The sequence below is a fragment of the Amphiprion ocellaris genome, chromosome 22, assembly GCF_022539595.1.
Source record: "Amphiprion ocellaris isolate individual 3 ecotype Okinawa chromosome 22, ASM2253959v1, whole genome shotgun sequence".
Taxonomy (NCBI): domain Eukaryota; kingdom Metazoa; phylum Chordata; class Actinopteri; family Pomacentridae; genus Amphiprion; species Amphiprion ocellaris.
The window spans coordinates 20,464,397-20,484,586 of NC_072787.1; the positions used below are offsets into that span (position 1 = coordinate 20,464,397).

Here is a 20,190-nt window from a genome sequence, read left to right on the forward strand (position 1 = left end):
ACCACTAGTCAATTAATCACTTCATCGCTGCAGGTATAAATGATAAGATACAGGATTTTCTGGACATGACTCTTAGTAGGGATTAAATAAAAAGGATACTTTGGCCTTTGCTGCTTTGATTTTGACCATTTTTAAATACTTAATCTGTCAGAAAATTATGAAAAATGCTGCGTCCAAGATGATGTCTTCAAATGTCTTTTTTTTTTTTTTTTTTTTTTTTGTCCAAAACTGAAAGATCTTTAGGTTATAGAGGAGGAAAGAAACCAGAAAATATTCAGATTTACAAAGCTGGAATCAGAGGATTTCAACTTAGTTTCTTGAAACAATTGCATTAAACTGATTAACCAAATATCAAAACAGGTGGGCATTATAATTTAATAGTTAGCAACTAATCAGTTAATTGTCAGAGTTCTAAAGTGTGGTTTCCAGGATTTTAGGGGCATGACCTTTAGGCTTTTAGGGACTAAAAATCTGGTTATCTTGGCCTTTGCTACTCTGACTTTGACAGTTTAAAAACAAAAAAATTAATCTGTGAGAAAATTCTGAAAACTGCTGGTACGTGTTGATTATAATGTCCTCAAAACAGTTGGCCATTATAATTTAATAGATGACAACTGCACTATTATTCAGTTTATCATTGGAGCTCTAAATTGTAGGATCCAGTATTTTAGGGTCTTCAGCCTTAGCAAAGACAAAAAAACATAAAATGTCTTTGATGCTATGATTTTGGCATTTTTTAAAAATGTAATCTGTCTGTCCAAGTTAAAGTCCGAGTCAAAATTACTGAACAAACCATTAAAAGTTCTGAAAAGAAAATCTCTCCTCGTATCAGGGCGTCTTGAGCTTTGTGTGACTGTGTTTCTCTCAAGGTGGTCATTCGGGAGCTAGCATGTGCCGATAATGAATCAAACTGCAGAATCTCCACAGAGGGAATAATGTTGTGAATGATTTTCTAATATCATTGATTGGTATTTTTCATGCAGCACGCTTGTAGTAAAAGAAAAAAAACTACTCGTCTCCCTCCGGACGGCACCATAATATTCTGTTGGATCAATGTCTAAGACAAAAGGTTAAAGAAAGTGTGTGTGTGTGTGTGTGTGTGTGTGCGTGTGCGTGTGCGTGTGCGTGTGCGTGTGCGTGTGTGTGTCAAACCCACATGTGGGTGACGATCTCCCAGCCAGCCAGTCAGCCGGCCTCCCCGGCGGCTCGTGTCAGTCATCCAGGTACACCTCATGGAAACATCACATACATCACGCCCCGGTACCACGGGCGAGCAAAGGGAAGCAAAAGAAGAGTAGAGAAGGGAAAAGAAAAGATCCATCGCCCCACCCACAGCCATTGATCAGCAATCTGTAAGAAGAGCCTGATCAATCACGCTGCACGCTCAGCCACTGTCCAAGTGACAGGGCCCAAATAGCCCGAGCCAACAGACTGATGAGTGATATGACAAGCGGATGGGCCCCCAAATGTGTCTCGGCCCATTGATTTCCACTCGGCTCGTAATAAGATCAGCAGACATATGGGTCGCAGCGAGAGCGAAGCGTCAGGGCTCAGGATGAATGGAGCGCTGCCGTCGAGCCACACAGATCTGTGTTTATACGGTGGTTCAGCCACGGTTAAACGGAGCCCAGAGGAGCCTCGGTGGCTTCATGGGATTTTCTTTTTTTTTTTTTTTTTTACGATGGACAAAGTTAGCTCAGGTTGTGGGTTAATAAACTACACAGGAAACAACTTCAGCTCTATTTACATGGCTGTAAGATACACTTGGGATTATTTATCATGTGTATCATTTGCCCAGTGGAAGAATGACATACTACCTTACACAGACCACATGATAATTCACTCTGTTAACAAGCTGAACATTCATTGGCAGGGATTTGCCGACAGTCCCGTGGTTCCAGCATTACCACACCATCTCCTGTCAGATTGTCCTCAGGGATGAGGAGCAATCCAGAACAATCCATTTACTCACTATCTTTCCCCCCCGTTTTGCCTCATTGCCTGAGCCTGTTTCACTGAAGTTGTCTTTTAGTTTTAGGATTATTTCACCCGTCTTCTTTCTGCTTTCCTCTCCAGCCCGGCGCTGAGCTTCGCCTACCCTCCAACCCCGGTGGCCCTGCATGTGCACCAGCAGCTGATCGGACGCCAGCCGGGCATCGTGGGCTCCGCCTTCGGCCACAGTCCCCCGCTCATCCACCCGACGCCGGCCTTCGCCACCCAGCGACCCGTTCCCGGCATTCCCCCGTCCGGGCTCAGCGCCAGCGAGCGCTCAGCCCTCTGCAACGACTCCTCGCAGGTGAGAGCGAGCGGCCGGCGCCTCTGCGATTCATCATCGCAGGTAATAGATAGCAGGCGTCGCATGCCAGCCACATGTGAGCGAAACGCGGCAAGCGAACGTGGTACAGGCAGGACCCCCCCTCCGAGCGCTCCTCTCCGGGGACCTTCCTCCTACTTGTGTTGTCTCTTGTTTTTTCCGAGGCCCAGAACGTGCCTGCAGCAAACAACAAGGGGCTTGTTAGCATAGAATCCCACTGCTGACTCCATTAATCACTAGAGAGAGAACAAGGATATAGAGAGGGAATATTGACATGGATGGATGGATCCAAACAGGCTTTTTCTCTACCCTCCTCAACCCCTTACCGTATGTGCGGGCCCACATTTGAAGTAAATATTCAATGTTTATTACCCGTCCTCCCTGCTGTTTCCCGTGCCTTGAATTTGATCACAAATGAGGCCTCATTCAAATTGAGCGCCACCAAAATTGCCTTTTCCCTTTCCCGAATAAACAGAATATTGCTTTGGGGGCACAGCAGAATATCAAAGATGAGGGCTAATGTGTCCTGGTAAAAAAGTGTTGGAAATATTTTCAGGAAACCAACAAAATGCATCTGCTGAAGTTCAAAAACTCCTTTTTACTTTAGCAAGCTCGGTATGTAACAAAAACTCCCCCGAGGGCATATTTAAGCCAGGGCCAAAATCAGGTCATCCATTGGTTGAATTGGTTCATGAGTTTGTTTTAATTGCAATGATTAGGGCAGCTAATGTGATACACTGAATTACATAGTTTTTCATTCCCTCGGTTAAAGCTCTTGTCTCGGATGCAGGAGTCATTATGGTTCAACCACGGTTGTTTTTTTTTTTCTGGTTGATTAAGTAAATGATTGATTGACTTATAAGCAACATATGCATTTTTAATAACACTATGAAGGATAAAACAAGAATAACAGGAAATTTAATTGTCTATATAGTCAACACCGCTGCCATTCGAGGCTCCATATGATGAAAACGCTCAAATATTTTCTCTTTCCGCAGACCAAACCGACGAGTGAATCCGCTGTGAGCAGCACAGGAGACCCAATGCACCACAAACGCTCCAAAATGAAACCGGAGGAAGAGTTGCCGAGCCCTGGTGCCGTGAGTGTTCAGGTGGGGATAGTCTATTGTTTGAAAATATCGAAATTTATCATCAGTGATTAACTCCACAGGCTTCCTTTAGCTTCCTGCCAGAAATGCACACTGCACACTGGTTGGTGAATCCCAGAATTCATGTTTATTTTTAGATTTTTTTCCACTAGAATAAGAAGCCCATATAACTGCTGGTCACCTGCCAACATCGGCTGCAACAAAAGACAAGCTTACCAGCCGCAGTGCCTATTTATTTACCTGCATTTAGCTGTTTGTCAGCGTTAGTTTCCCACCTTGAATTTATCAGTTTCTGTTCCCGAAACACTCCATTGATCTTCGGGACACTGGAAGGAAATTGCCTTTGTTTAATCAAAATTTTTAAGTGGCTGGAAAAATGAAAGAGAAGTGTGATAACAGTGAGTGTTTGCATCTGCAGGAAAAACCTTTATTAGAGTCGATATCTGAGGTGTACAGTGGAAGCTCGCATGTATTCGCCCACACCAGCTCCCTCAGCCATCTAAAAGTGTGACAGTGAAATATGTCTGGGCTAATAGAGCAACCTACAGCAGGAAGAGGGGGTTAGATTCCTCAAATACTCGCCCCAGTCCTGTCGTATAACAACCCCCAAATACAGAGAGGAGCTTTCAGTGCTACATTTCCGCTCTGCACACTTTTCCAAGCCCAGACAGGGCCAGATTCACGGGGGCGCTGCGGCCGAGACCTGTAACCAATAATTTCCCTTTCATGTGAAAAATGGCTTTTATGACCTGGGCCGATGTTGGGGAAAGGGGGAAGCAGTTCTTTTTGCTTTCACACATGGATGCTGGTATTAAGTGACATTTTAGTTTCACGCTGTGCTCGGTGTGTGTTGGTGGTTGTGCTGGAACTTCTCTTTTGCCGTCGCTATGCAGGACCATCCTGATGGGATGACTCTGGTGAAGGAGGAAGGGGACAAGGATGAGAGCAAACAGGAGCCGGAGGTGGTTTATGAGACGAACTGCCACTGGGAGAACTGCTGCCGCGAGTTTGACACCCAGGAGCAGCTAGTGCAAGTGAGTACTCCGCAGCACAAACAAAAAAAAGAAGTATTCACATCCTTTATGTTGTATGAAAGTACCCATACAGCAATGGAAAAATGCTCCATTACAAGTAAACGTTCTGATAGAAAAAATCTACTTAGTATCAGCTGCAAAATGTAGGTAAAGTATTAAAATAAAAGTACAGGTTTGGTCCCAACATTTTTCCAAGTGCCCACAGGTGTTACCAATACTGATAAAGTGTGATGTTACATGCTATAACCATTTTGCTGCTAATCTTATTAATTTGTTTGTATTGTTTGTCTCTGTGTATGCACAGCCTGCAGTTCAACCAAATAGTCCTGCAATTTATGTGTTGCTTTTAGGTTGCAGTGCAGAAGCTGCTGCAGATGGAACTACTTTAAACTATTTTATATACAGTTTTATATACAGGGACAGCAGATAAATCTGAGGAAAGACGGAAAAAACAAACCTCTGATATGCAAATCTGTTTTGGACTTTTTATCTCATCTTGCTTTTTTCTTTTCTTTCTTTTTTTGGGTGAAATGTTGCATTGCGTTTAAACCTTTGCTGAAATGAAACCACATTAGAAGTTTCATGGGAAAAATCATTATTTGATGAAGCCAGAAATGTTGGAAACCACTGTTTTAATGAATATGTTGTGGTTTAAAAGCTTGTTATTGTGTCCACTGTGTAAAATCTTGATCTTAAAAGAAACTAAAGCTGACAGATAAATTCAGTGGAGTAGAAAGACCAATATTCCTCTCTGGAATGATGTGGAGTCAAGTAGAAAGTTGCATAAAATGAAATACTCATGTAAAGTACAAGTACCTCAAAAATGTAGTTAAGTACAATACTGTGGTGAGTGCAGTAATGTGCACAAATGGGTCATATTTAAATCTACAAGCAACATTAATCGTGTGTGAGGTCACAATTTGAACATAATTTAAATGTGACATAATCTTTCACTTACTATTATCACTTAATTTTGTTTTATCAGGCAGCTGATTTCAACACAAAAAGTCCATAAAAACCTGCTGTACTCTACATTGGTCAACACCAAATGGCACACAGACACAGTTTGAGGTGAACACGATGAAACATTTACAGAAGCAGCTAAAGAAAGTGAGCTAAAATAGACAGAATTTGTACCCGTCAGATGCACAGATCAACTAAATGAATGGTTGTGTTTCTCCACAGCTTCTAGATGTTGAAAGTCCAGTTCCATCAGAGAGCATTCGATTGTCCATGTGAAATTGCCCTCAACCCTTTCCGCACCTTAGTATCCAGGAATCCTGTTCTGAAGTGTCACTAAATGTTTCTTCTCAGTAGTTTAGTCAGTTTCGAAATTGAATTGAGCTCTTGCTCGCTGCTGTTTAGCAAATGGTTTGGATTTCACTCCTACGCTGCGATTCTGTTGCAGAGAAAGGTTCAGCTTTGACCCCAGCTTGTCTTGTAGGTAAACAATAAGACTCAACAGGATGTGTCTCGCTGTAAGGTTCAGCTCAGAAAACACTCAACCAAAACTACACTGTGTTTGTGCGAGTTTTCCCCGTTCTCTCCCATCAAGCTCAGCAGCTTCCAGCAGCATCAACAGAAGCCGCTCTGCTCTGGACAATGCTTCCTATCAGGCCACAACCTCTGCAGCCGGCAGCGGAGTCCGAGCTGCAGGCTGCAGACTGATACCGCTGCTGTCGGATGCCTGATTGGATCCAGGGACGATGGTAATGGGGCTCAAAAGCTGCGGAGCACATCTCGCAGCTGAATGCCGCTAACTGATTTGGGTGGGTTAAGCCTTCCAGATGTGAGCTTTGTGCGCTACACTGGACCGGACCCCCTCCTGGCTGTTATCAGAACTCTCACACAACCCGGCAGATGGACGGCTCTCATCGTCTCGTGGCCCGAGGGTTCACCGTAGAGCTAAATATTAACCACATTACGGCTGTGTCACCCCCCCGACACTATTAGCTCTGCCGCTCGGGCCCGTGAACCCGTCAGAGAGGGAAGTTGGTGGGAGTGATGAAATTACACCAACACGGGCGACGGCGAAGCGTGCACACCCACATGTGCACGCACGTCTGATAGAAAGATCCTCGGCTCTTCACAGCTGTCTATTTGCCGTCTTGACATGGCAATCCTCAGCTGCGGTGGTAACCCCTATCTATAATTGATATCCTCAGCACGGAATGGGCTGCCTCCCGTGTTTGAAGGGCTCAGCTCAAAGGTTGAGGATCTTGACAACTTCTTGCCCCTGTTTCAGGTGGTGGGAGAGGAAAGGGAAGAGGATGGCTTCTTAATAGAGGGGGAAAAAAAAATCTTTGCTCCCCCTACTGTATCGTCACACCAGGTGGCCATCCAAACAAAGCAGTCGCCTCTCATTCCTCCACATACACTCCTCAACCTAACCTTGCCGAGCTGTCATCAGATTGCCGTGTAGACACTCACACCGACAAAAATCCTTATTAGTTTTTCCCGCTTTTTCCCATCTTGGAATTGTTTTTTTCCTCCCCCTTTCTTTTTCTGGCATTTGACTTTCTGATATTTTATTTCTCATTTTCTATGCACATGCAGATATGCGGAGAGATGCCAATAAAAGTCTTCGCCTACAGAATCCCTGCCCTCTAATTCAGCAGAGCGGACGAGAAAATGCTCTTATCTCCCCTGCACCCCCACCCCCCTCAGTAATAGGATAAGTACAGTATTTGGACCACAGTGGCTCTCCTCACACACTGGGAGGGGTTTTGGGGTGGGGGTTTGTGTGGAGGGGGGGATTTCCATATAACCAAACAATGGAGCGTCCCTTCCCCCTGTACTTGTCTTCTGAAATGGCTCTGGGGGGGGAAGAAAAAAAAACACGACGAGAAAAAAAATACCCCTTTTGGTTTGTGTTTTTTCTAGCTTTTGCACAAAGTTTATACATGCATTCAGCAGTTTGTAAAAAAAAAAAAAAAAAAAAATGTGTTGACAGTCTGTGTCACGAATTAAACGGCTTTTTGAAGTATTAAAAGTAACGCCTGCACGGATTCAAATATCCCCCTTTTTCTTTGTGGTTGGCCTAATTTTAGAATTAAGCCTTCACACCACCCTCATCGCTTTCCACCTTGTTCAAAAGCACTCCTGCCGCGCTCTTGATGCATATTTTTACACTCTCAAGCATGCTCTCACCATGACATGCCACGGCGTTTCCTTTATCATCTGCGTTTAAGCGCTCTCGGTGCAGCCGATAAGATAAACATCAGATCTGTGCAATTTGGCTCACTTATCTGGCCTACCCAGTCAGCAAAAGCGAGGCGGGTGTCAATTTTAGTTTGCTGTATTTATTTCATTTATTACATTTCAACTCTCTATACCTCTCCATCTCCCTCTCCGCTCGGCTCCACATTCTTTTGCTTCCCCGTTTTTGTTTTTTTCCCAGCGTAAACCTCTCCCTCTCTCATTTTCCCTTTCATTTTCTCTCCCTCCCCTCTTTCCCCTCGGAGGGAGTACTTTTAAAGATAAGGCCTGGTGGCTCCTTTAATGTCTCTCTTGAAGTAGGCTTTTTTCACTCTGGTTTTGTCGCCAGAGATGCCAACCCCACACTCCCATAATTCCCTAATATGGCCTTCCTCAACAATCTTTTATTATTTTCTCATTGATCTATTACTGATTCTGCTGTTATGCTATGAAAATGTGCAGTAAGCCATGTCGTTCTCCATGTTTCAATGACGTTTTAGGAAGAGAGTCATTGCATATGAATGACTAAATAATAGTAGAGACATTAGAGGTAGTCAGATATGAAGAACAGTTTTCTTTGTGTTGAATTGTTCGATGATAATTTCTTACTCTTCATCTCCCTTTTATTTTTTGCTTCAGTCAAATTCTTCCTCACTGCATGTGTGTTTTTCTTCTCTAGTATAAAGTCCTGCACTTCATGGGAATCAACAGAACTGTGGCTAGAACCAGAGAAAACAATAAAAAAGTCTTTTGTGCAGTATTTCAAAGTTCTAATGCCATAAAGCATGAAAAAAGTTGCATTTCTTTGATTATTTATTTTACAATTTAAAAAAAAAAAAGGAATCAACATGTGCAACATTTTCCCAAATGCCCACGTTGTTGTATTACTTACATTATTAATTTATTTCCATTGCTTGTCTTCTAACCACTCTGAGTATACACAGCCTGCAGTTCAGCCGAATAGACCTGCAGTGTTTGTGTTGGTCGCAGGTTATTCAGTCAACATTTTGTGCTTTTTATTTACAGAATGTGCTTTATTTTTAGCAAAAATTTAAATAAGATATGTAGAACAAGTCATTTTTTTCTTTCTCTGAGATTTGGTTACGTTTTCGGCTCAAAACGGCATATCACGGACATAGTCTATAGTAGGTTGAAAGTGGCAGTTTTTACAGTTTCCAGCGCTGAAAAATGGTGTAATTTTGACAATGTGCCTTTCAGCTCTGCTGCCAGGGTTTGGTGTTCAGAGGATTAAAGTTTATTTAACTCTCTCATTCAGGTCTACACTCCCTCCTCCAACAAAAGGCGCCTGATACAACCACCACAACAGGGCCGGTCAATAGCTAGACTCTTGGAATGAGTTCCCAAACTCTGTTCGATCTGCAGAGTCCCTCTCAGTCTTTAAGGAAAGACTAAAAACCCAGCTCTTCACTGAACACCTTTGCACTCGACAGACTGCAAAAAAAAAAAAAAAAAAATTCATATTCGTCCGCACTGCCTGTAGGAACCAAGGTCTTATTATCACACTTGAACTTGTTCTATGGCTGTTATCCAGGTCGTTTTCTCCTGATTACATCCTTGCTTGTGTTGTATCTACTCTCAGATGTACATCGCTTTGGATAAAAGCCTCTGTTGCTTCATGATAACTTTCAAGAAATGCGAACATTGAGAATTCAGATCTTTTCTCGTTATTTGACGTCTTGGAAGATGTGCTAGCCTGTTTATGAGGGCGTTGGTGGTCTGTGTGTGTGTTCCCTCAGCTCATCAGGCCTTTTCCACCCTCCAGAGTTTCCCATTCTGTTCCAGGTCATCTACATAGGTGGCGCTGTGATGTCCTTGATGGGGGAGCTGGCTTTCCCTATGTGCTGCCGTGTTAAAGCGGCTGCCGTTCGCCTCCCCGGTGTTAAAGGGAGATAAACGCAGGCGCAATCTGAAGGCAGCCCCCCCTTCTGGCTACTGGCACAGGCCTTTAATTGGTAAAATGCAGATTTTTTTTGATCAGGAGAAGGATTAGGCCCCTTATCTGTCTAGAGTATCTTACTCTAAGATGAAAAGACTGCGCTGAATTACACATGCCAATTCTAGCTCCCTGCCCCCTGCTCGTTCACTCACTTACTCTCATCCTCCCTCTTCACTCCCTCAGTCTCACTTCCCCATTTTTCTCCTCCCTCCCTTTTTCTCCCCCCGTTTTTTTTCCTTTTTCATGCTCTCTTCGCCCCCCCCCCCTCTCTTTACACAAAGCACTTCAGCAACTGACATCACAAAAGAGCATATGATTTATTAGGCAGTGTTTGATAAAGCTAAACGGTGTTGCGGGTCCCACAGCTTAGTGAAATTGCCTTGTAAACAGGCCCTCTTTTCATGCACGCTTGCATTCTAATGCATGAAGCCTATGTCCCAGAGAGGGTTTGATAAGGAGACATGGAGATGGATACTGGAGTGGGCAAATGCTGGGAAAGTAGCAGAAAGAATGAATCTACAGTAATGCATGTTGAGATGCGAGGGTTTGGCAAAGAGGGAGGAAACTAATTCAAAATCAGCACCTTTTATTTTCTTGAAGACACAAAATCACCAATCTGAGTGTGAAATTACGTGCGTTTTAGTCCTGTTTGTGGTTGTTTTTTGGCAGGAAAAGAGAAGACGGCGGCTGCACCTGTGTGCATGTATGTGTGTTCACCCCTCATACGTCACAGACGGCTGCAGTGTCCCCTGTGTCCGTGTCCCTTGCGTTCCCTGTCGTGCGACTCCCTCCTAAATCCATCTTGGTGGCGTTTTTACAGTTGTTGGCCGATAAGCTGGCAGGGGGAAGATGAATAACCTGCCGCGCCGCCGCTATCAGCACCTGTTTGTCGATTTAGCCGGCCAACGGGACCTGTCTGCTCAGCATGGAGATTATTGATTCAATAAGAATTGCCATTAGATCATGCCATTAGGTTTCTCGGCGGCCCCCCTCTTCCCCCCTCTGTGCTGTCTGTCCCCCTCTCTGTCAGCTCAGAGCCTCATGCATCACACCCGTCAACGACCTCCTTCATTTGTACAAACAGAGTGCGAGCGTGCATCCATCTGTGTGTGTGTGAGTTGCGTCGTGCTGGCCGGCCGGCGTGATCCAACACCTCGGCGCTCGCTCCCATCGCTCTCCGCCAGGGGATATTGAACGCTGGTCACAACAGACCGATCGCTTGCCACAGGGATTCCCTCACAGAGAGGAAGAAAAAGAGAAAGACGAGTCAGGTTTTTCTGAAGCTCCGAACAAGGTGGGGAGGAGATCAATCTTAAGGGGGAAACTTCACCAACGTGTACGGCCGTCCAGTTCCCCAATCATTTTCCCCTTGAATTAGTCTTGTTTTGTCACTTTAAAATTAAAAAAATGTCAAGTGAGAATAATGGAGGTTATTTGCTGATATATTAGTGTCCATTTTGCTCATTGCTTTTCCTTTTGCACTCCGCTGTTTCTGTGCTGATTCATTTGTCGATACTCCTGCTTTGGAGAGCTGGGGTCAAAGTGTCTTGAGGAAAGATTAAACGCAGGGTGGTTTCTGCTGGGTGTCATGGTTGTGCATAGTGGACAGAAAGAAGGTACAAAGATGACAATGTCAGAGGGTTGTCATGCCTGGAGGGGAACTGACCCAGGATGCTTTATTCGCTTTGGTTTTATAGCTCGACAGTCTCGTGAATAGGTGCTGGCACAAAGCATTGATTCCCCAAACATTTACAAGCAAAGTCAAGTCTGTATTTATCTCCCTTTCTCCCTCTGTCCCCCTTCATTCACCCCCAAGGTACAAAAAAAAAGAGTCTTTTCTTCTGCTCAGGAATGTAATAATACTGGTTTCTTTGGGTCAGGATATTGTCTGTCTCCCTGGGTTTAAATTGCTCTCAGAAAAGGCACTTCAGAGGCCACCACACACTGTTGTCTCTGAAAGAGAGCCAGATGTTGACTTCATCCCCAGAGGGTCTATGTCTGCATGTTTTTTTTTCTCTCCCCCCTTCCTCACCTCTTTCATTCCACTGTAGCATCCACCACTTAGCCCGTTTTACAAGACAGTGAGAAAAGATGGAGGAAAAGGAGGAGAGAAAGGTGGTGCTCGCAGATATAATGCTTGGCTGGAGTTGTAAAGCCCTTGCATTTCTGAAGCCTTGACTGAACTTCAGATGTTTTCTCGCCCTATCTCCTCACCTCCCTCCCGACTCCCCTTCTTCCTAAGCCTCAGATTGGAAGTTGCCACGGCAGCACAACTGTCAGCACTTGTCATAGAGGGGCGAGGGCCCAATGTGATGCGAAGTGACAGGGTTTTATTTGAAAATCCTGTTCCGATCGGACACTGAGACTCACAAGTCTGCCTTTTTTTTTGCCTGCTTTTGTGCAGATTTCAACAGGGAGAGAAAGAAAAGGGCTGGAGAGGAAGGAAGGAAAAAGTTCTGAGGGATGAGATGGAAGAAATTATAAGGAAAAAGTACCGCATGAAATGAAAAGAAATGGAAAACAGCAGAGTAAATGTTATATTTACCTCTTATACTGCAGAGCAAACATTTCCTGAAGCCCAACAATAAATCAGCTCAATGCAAAATGACACTGTGCTTAGTTCTCACTTCCTTCTCGTGTACAGGCCCAGCGAGAGCGTATAATAAAGCAGCTTGGTTTCAATTCTCTCATCTTCTTTTCCAGCACATCAACAATGACCACATCCACGGGGAGAAGAAGGAATTTGTGTGTCGGTGGGAAGAATGCTCTCGAGAGCAGAAGCCCTTCAAGGCACAGTACATGCTGGTGGTCCACATGCGCAGGCATACTGGGGAGAAACCACACAAGTGCACAGTAAGGATGCACACATTTGTTCCATTGACTGCATTTATTTGGGGATGAAAATCTGTTTTGCATGCTAACACAAACTTATGAGTTTGAATTTGTAGAACATCTGAGTGATGTTTTTGTTATTTTCTTTCCTTTCCTCAGTTTGAAGGCTGCACCAAGGCCTACTCCCGCCTGGAAAACCTTAAGACTCACTTACGTTCCCATACTGGAGAGAAACCTTATGTGTGCGAACATGAGGGCTGCAACAAGGCTTTTTCCAATGCGTCAGACCGAGCGAAACATCAAAATCGCACTCACTCGAATGAGGTACAGACAAAGATGCTTTCAGATTGTCAAATTCGGTCATCGAATGTTTTACCACGATGTTTTACCGTCTCCCTCCTCTCTTTCAGAAACCCTATGTGTGTAAAATCCCAGGCTGCACCAAACGCTACACAGATCCCAGCTCCTTACGCAAGCATGTCAAGACGGTACACGGGCCGGAGGCACACGTCACCAAGAAGCAGCGTGGAGATTACCCACGCCCTCCGCCCCAACCCCGGGAGCCTGGGGGCAACAGCCAGGGCCGGTCGCCAGGGCAGCTGCCCCTGGGTGGGTATACGGACCAAAGGGAGTACAACCATGCTACCTCAAAACAGGATGAATGTCTGCAGGTCAAGTCTATCAAGACAGAGAAGCCCATGGTAAGACTTTATTTCAGGTTTTATATCCGTTCTGCTGACACTTATTTTAACTTTTCTAATGCTTCTTGCTAGTTTTACCTTTACTTTAACAAAGTAATTTGAATGCATTGAACTGAGGGCATGCTTATTTAACACCTCACTATTTAACATCTTCTAATGAGTACATGTTTTCCTCTATCCAATGCTTCGGCATTTCTCTCCTTCCCTTTCTAAGGACAGTGGGTAATCAGGTGAGATGGGTATCCCTTCACATTGCATTTGTAAAATATTCCTCTCATCTTTCCTGTCTCGATCAGCTCGACTTTTTATCATCCGATCACAACTGCTTGACTTTTTCACCCCAAACGTGCCAGATTTGTTCTCATTGCAGGTTTCTCTCATCCCTCACATACATGAAAAGAGTCTTCTTCTCATCTCATTGCACTGCACTTTGATATTTCCTGAAGACGATGCATTTCTATGACGAGTGCCCATGCCTTTGGGCAGAACTGCAAGGGCGCTGAAAGTATGCCGGATACTTCCCAGGGCTGCACTGTGCAGCCAGATCCATTCACTACTAAACAGGGATGAATAGCCTCCCAACACTGTTGACACTTGATGCCAAAAAAAGTGATTTCATTATTCCTCAGTGCAGCACAGTTCCTAAAATTCTGTAAACAATCTAATTAGGCCATGGCCGGTCACACAAGAGACCTTTATCCTATTTGCCAATTCTCTGTAAACAACCAAAAACATGATTTTGCCTTTTGAAGCTTTTTTTTTTGTATCCCAGTTGGGTCAGGAGGCATTACCCATGCCCCAATAATCTACTAAGCGGTATTTAACAAACACAGCTTTTTTTTCCCTGGAAGAATAAAGTTGGTTCTCACAACTTCTATGATTATATGCGATCATTTTACGAACACACGAATAAAATGATTCATTAATAAATATCATTGTCTGATGCTGTAGAGAATGCATCCCTCCAAGCATTACATTATATCATTGTTTGTGACATTCAACATTGCATTTCCTGTCTTGTGATACCTGGAGTAAACTCAATAATCATCTATTTCTTTCCTCTCCTCTCCCGATCTTTTTTTCTCTCTTGCCCTCGTCTTTTGGTCTTGTCAGACGTCTCAGCCAAGCCCTGGCGGTCAGTCTACATGCAGCAGTGACCAGTCCCTCATCAGCACCTATCCCAGCAGTGGAGTCCAGCTTGCTGTGAGCGCCGGACGCTCGCCAGGGGAGGGGCTGGAGGAGGACGAGGAGAAAGAGGAAAATGAAGAGGAGGTAGAGGAGGAGTGTGAGGGTGAGCCAGCCCCCATCATGGACTCCACAGTCTCCACAGCGACTGCGGCCATGCTGACCCTGCAGGCGAGGCGAAGCATCGGCCGCCCCCTGCGCTGGATGGAGCACATCAAGATGGAGAGGCTGAAGCAAGTGAACGGAGCGCTGCCCAGGCTGGGGCCACTGTCCCCTACACCGCCCCCCAAAGGCTCTGCAGTACCCAGCATCCTGGGGAAGGGTAAGGCTTACCTTTAAGTTGTCATTGTGTACGTTAACCCTCTGAACCCCAAACCCTGCTGGGTTTGAAAGTCATGCTATTTAAAAAAAATAATTGTCAAAATGACACCATTTATCAGAGCCGAGAAGTACAATCGCTGGATTTTCATCTTTCCCACAGTCTTTGAACTTATCATGTGTGACTGTTGTTTATCCAGTTAATCAAGACAAAGCTTAAAATCGTATTAATTCAACAAAATCACTTGGTTCTACATGTCTGTCTTGAAAAAACAAACAGTTTTAATTTAATTAGATTCTGGAGAAAAAAAAAACAACTTCTGCACTCCTTGGTGCAACCATAAAACCATTAGTAACTGAGGTGTGATCAAAAGTCACACGACAGAAAATAGAGCCACCATTTTTTCCAGCGTGAGTAAAAAGTTGGCAGCACTTGAAAAATATTGGTTATGCTGGTTCCAGCTTTATTTTTATATATATTTATGAAACAGTGAAGGAATTTAAACTTTTATTTTTCTCTGTTCTAAATATTTATGGCACTATATGTTTGTTATATTGCACAAAAGACAATTTTATGTCCTCACTACTGTTTCCATAGAGGTGCATGACTTTATATTGCAGTGAAAAAATGAGCCCACAACGAGTAAAAATGTGACAGGAGCAAAAGATATCTAGAAACTGCTTGTGGTTCACAGGGTTAATTTGAGGTCCAAGGCAGCACAGGAAACTTTTCATCTTAAAATGTTGTGCAAAAGTCCACAACAGCTCATGATAGAGTTCATGTGGGTATTTTGCTGTTACGCAGCATCTGTTCACAGAATTTACACATCAACGCAACAAATCAGAGAAATTAATTATCCTGAATTCTATCTTGCCCATTTTGGCTGAAGGACTAAGGCAAAACAAATGCTTAAAATTTACTGTTCCGCTGAAAAATGGTATCAAGCTGTATATCATATCAGAAACAATAGCATGTAATGTCATGTTTCATGGCCAAGTGCTGCCAGTTGTCTATGGTAACATCTGTTTGAGAGATCTCTCCACACTAACACTTAACTTATTTGGCTTCTTCTCTCTCATTCTCCTGTTATATTCCTTTACCACATTCTTTCCTTGTTCACTGTGTGCAAAATTTCTTCACTCCCTTTTCTCTTGCTGTGTGTCTCCACAGGATCCTGCCTGGGCAGGCAGTGGGGGGTATCTGCTCCACAGCCACCTGCTCATGCTGAGCTGGGCAGCACAGAGCTAACAGTGCTCAACTTGCTCCGAGACCGGCGTGACAGCAGCGGTAGCGCCACCAGTTCAGCCTACCTGAGCAGCAGCCGACGCTCCTCGGGCATCTCCCCCTGCTTCTCCAGTCGACGCTCCAGCCAGGCTTCCCAGAATGAAGGTACAATGGCAGCCGCCCACCACCGCCGCCTCCACAACCTTAGCTCCACCGATTCTTACGACCCCATCTCCACTGACGCCTCCCGCCGGTCCAGTGAGGCTAGTCAGTATGGAGGTGGGCCAGGAGGAGGGGGTGGAGGGATACTCTCAGGCGGGGGCTGTGGAGGTGTAGGACCAGTAGGCATTGGAGGAGGTGGGGGGTCACGGGGGATGCTCAATTTAACCCCAGCACAACACTACCACCTTAAAGCCAAGTATGCAGCAGCTACTGGCGGCCCACCTCCCACACCTCTACCCAACATGGAGCGCATGAGCTTGAAGACTCGCATGGCCATGATGGATGAGGGTGGTAGCAACCACTGCTTGCCACCTCTAGTCAGGCCACCACGCTGCAGTGAAGGCACCAGTGGGTACAACAATGGGTATATGGGGCATACAGGTTACAGGAGGAGGGTCCTCTATCCTGGTGAGGGACCACTGAACGGGAACCGGAGGGCCAGTGACCCAGTTCGGACGCAAGCTCCTGAAACTTGCAATTTTCCCCCCGTGCAACGCTTCAACAGCCTTAATAACCTCCATCCTCTTCCACCTCTGGCTCATCATTCTACACCCGAATCTCGCCATTTTAGCCTACAGAACTACACGCGCTCCGAGGGCAACCTGCAGAGAGGCCTGCAGCACTCGCCATACACTCCTAGCATTGCAGAACATGCGGCCTTAGAAGCTCTGGCCATGGAGGATGATGGGGAGGCAGGCTTGTTGCTTGGGGATGAGGATATGCTACCAGATGACCTGGTACAGTATCTCCACTCCCAGGTTCAGTTGGACAGTGGCTCCTACATGCACAATGAGGACCAAATAGCTTCTTGCCAAAGGGACACCTGCCATCTATCCATGGAGGAGATAGACCAGATCCAGACCTCTGGGTTTAATATGACCTTCCCTGGGTCCCACAGTCTCCAGCAGCAGATAACAGAGAGGAAGAGCCCCAGTAAGCTCCCCATCCAGTGGAATGAAGTGAGCTCTGGGAGTGCTGACAGGTCTCCTCAGAGGGAACAAAACCACCATTCACAGTGTGGAAGGTGGCCAAGCACAGAACATGGACCTGTATCTGCACCATTTGGCAGGTTTGGAAACATGGTAGTTCAGCAACAGGCTCCCCTCGATTTCCAGAACAGTTGCGCCCAGGCTAATCAGTCTCAAAGTACTTGCTGCGTTAACCTTGGAGTGAAGCTGGAAACAACCCCTAACTCCTGCTTGGAGATGAAAAGCACTGGTCACAACTTGACAAGCAACTTTGGCAGGCCGAACTTCTCACAGATCCTTGATGGGCCTCTTCCCCAGAGCTTCAAACAGCAGGCATCCAATGGACCTCATAAACAGAGTCACTTCCAGCAGAACCACAACAGCAGCACCTCTTGCCAGGTTGGAAACAACCTACTCCTTAGCAGGGCATCCATGGACAGCCTCCCAAGCCTCTCCCAGGGCACTGCTCTGCATCACAATCGGCTCACACATGCCCCTCGCCCTCCAGTCAGTGGTTACAGGAACTCGGTCAGGACCCAGCAGTACCTCAATCATGAGACCTCCAGTGAAATCCAACCTTGCCCCAACCAGCAGCAACAACTGCAGAGGAGTGGGGACCACTGTTCCCTTGCACATCAGGTTTCTGGACTGAAATTGGAGACCCAGGACCATGGATACTTAGAGCAGGCCTTTGGTGACTGCCTCTCTTATGAACCAGCAGATCGCAAGGCCTCCTCATTCCCTGTTCTGGAGGACCAGTGCTTGCTGGACTCCATTGCGGAGACTGAGGGACAAGGTGGCGGCAGTGGAAACTCAGTTGCCCTTCTCTCCCCTGGTGCTGACCAGGTGACCAGCACAGTGGATGGCAATGTACCTGGTGTATTAGATGAAGGGGTAAGTCTGGATTTTGGAGCCATGTTGGAGGATGGCTACGACCAGGGTAGTCTGGTCTCAGGGGTGTTGAGTCCCTCCATCTTCCAGGGTCTGTCCAGGACGTCCTCCCGCCTCACCACCCCTCGAGCATCCGCTACCTTCCACAGCGTGGCCCCTGGGCTAAACAACATGGCTATTGGAGACATGAGCTCTCTCCTCACCACCCTTGCTGAGGAGAGCAAGTTCCTGGCTATCATGCAGTAGCTGCTCTCTCTCTCTGCTTTCTCCTCCCTTAGGAAAAATGGAAAAAGAAAGAGAAAAACTCTGGTGTATGTGAAGATTTAGATAAAAGTGGCAATTATGAGAACTTTATTATGTACTTAAAAGTGTTCTGAAACAGCAGTTGCCAAACCCTTTTATTTTGTAAAAATGTCATCCCACACATAAATGGGATGTGTCAAAATTATGTATAGATAAATAGTTATATTCCTTTTCTGGAATGAAGGCTATTTTTGGAAGCCCTTCTCTTTGTATAACCATGTGATGGTGAGCAAAAGCTCACATCCTTGAATCAGTATTCTGTGTATTGTCACTGTTTTTGCCGTACACCCTGTTGGTAAAAATGCATGTACTCAAGCTAAACATTGAACGCTGTCTATATAAGTACATAGACTAGCCCATGTGCCAAGTATCAATCGTTCTAATCTCTACAGGTACAAAGCCGCTAAATCCATTCTCGTAATAGCAGGTGAGACATGGGTCATAAACTTAACTGACCCTGATGACAGCTTTATATATCATAGGTTTTAATAAGTGGTATATTTACATTTGTTGTCATTTTGTTTTGTAAGTTACTTTTGTGAAGCTGTAGATGTTTCCGTGCTTCTACCAAGTTTTACCAAGTGGTGTTTTTGTCAAGATGGTATCGAGTCCAAAAAAAAATATGGGCAACACATCCAAGTTTTCAAGGCACCGTAGATTGTCGTCTACTTGATATCTAAATGGCTTGATTTAGTTAGTCTGGTAAGGTACTCACAAGTGTATATAACAGTGTTTTCATATTCTGTTTGTGATCTGATTTTCGATGTTGGATTGCACGGTTGTTCGGAGCTGATGTGTAAATGGACATTCTCTCCTTGATTTGGTGCTTTATGTATGCTTACACAAATTCATATGAGTACTTTTATGGTTTTAAACTGTCTTAATGAGCATCAATGGTCCGCAGCACACAATAAGTGCTGTAAAGTGACGTGTTTTGTTTTTATAGGAAATCATCCGTATTGTTTTCTCCAAAGCTCTTAAATTCAGAATGTGTACTGCCATCAAGTATTGCAGTGACTTTGTCAACAGTGTTAGTATTGCCTTGCAGTCTTATGTGACTGCACACAGAATATTGAGTAGTTTACCTTTTATTCAGCGTCACAGCAATGAGGTACAAACTGTTTTATTGTTCTTTGGTACTTTTGTCTTTTTTGTAGCTGTGCATTGATGGTGTTTTTTTTTCTTTCTTCAAAGAAGTAGAAATCATTTCCTTTAAAAGAAGGAAATTACAGAGGTATGTGCCTTATCCCTGTCGGTAAAGAGAGAGATCACTGCCAATCTTCCATTGTGAATTATGAAAAAATAAAAATTAAACATGTAAAGTGTCTTGTGAGACCTGACAAAGAAGATAAAATGACAGAACATTTATATAAGAAAAGTCTGAATATCAGAAAAGTTAAGATTTGCGAAATGCATTCTACTTTTCTTTGATTTTGTTTTGTTTTTTTTAAGTTTTCACATTTATTGTGCTTTTATATATATTATGTAAATACATTACTCTTTCTGTAGGTTTAGCAGAGGAAATGGGGGAAAGTATCCTGGGACCAATAAAGAGCTGACTTTGAAAGCAGGGATTCCCAGGCCCTGGGTAGAGGCCAGGCAGATCTGGCTCAGAGCGGAGCTTCAAGTGCCCAGCGCTGCCCCTCTGCCAGAAGAGCCGCTTTGCTCTTTTATAACTGACTACAAATGTTTGTATGGTTTTAATAAAAATGGAAATTACATTTTAAATCTCTTTTCTTCTTTATATGACAGTTCTGATAGGTGGAAAATATTGGCTCGAGTTAAAAATTTGTTTTTATGAAGACGCAAACCCAAGACAGAAAATAAAAGGATCAATTACTTGTGTAATTCTGCATAGATCCAACCTAAATCACGATAAATCAAACTCATTACTTTGTCAAACCACATCCAAAGCAACTTTAAAACACACACA

General features: G+C 44.6%; 1 protein-coding gene across 1 annotated transcript in view; it reads left to right on the top strand.

Annotated features, from left to right (window-relative positions):
- The window catches only part of gli3 (GLI family zinc finger 3), a 100,958-nt gene extending 80,980 nt beyond the window's left edge, over positions 1 to 19,978 (top strand). Inside the window, exons 8-15 of the mRNA XM_023263107.3 lie at positions 2,077 to 2,296; positions 3,313 to 3,426; positions 4,317 to 4,457; positions 12,316 to 12,465; positions 12,604 to 12,768; positions 12,855 to 13,145; positions 14,259 to 14,652; positions 15,820 to 19,978. Of these exons, the coding sequence (XP_023118875.1) occupies positions 2,077 to 2,296; positions 3,313 to 3,426; positions 4,317 to 4,457; positions 12,316 to 12,465; positions 12,604 to 12,768; positions 12,855 to 13,145; positions 14,259 to 14,652; positions 15,820 to 18,200 (3,856 nt within the window). The 3' untranslated portion in view covers positions 18,201 to 19,978. The remainder of the gene's footprint in view (positions 1 to 2,076; positions 2,297 to 3,312; positions 3,427 to 4,316; positions 4,458 to 12,315; positions 12,466 to 12,603; positions 12,769 to 12,854; positions 13,146 to 14,258; positions 14,653 to 15,819) is intronic.
- Positions 19,979 to 20,190: the final 212 nt, after the last annotated feature.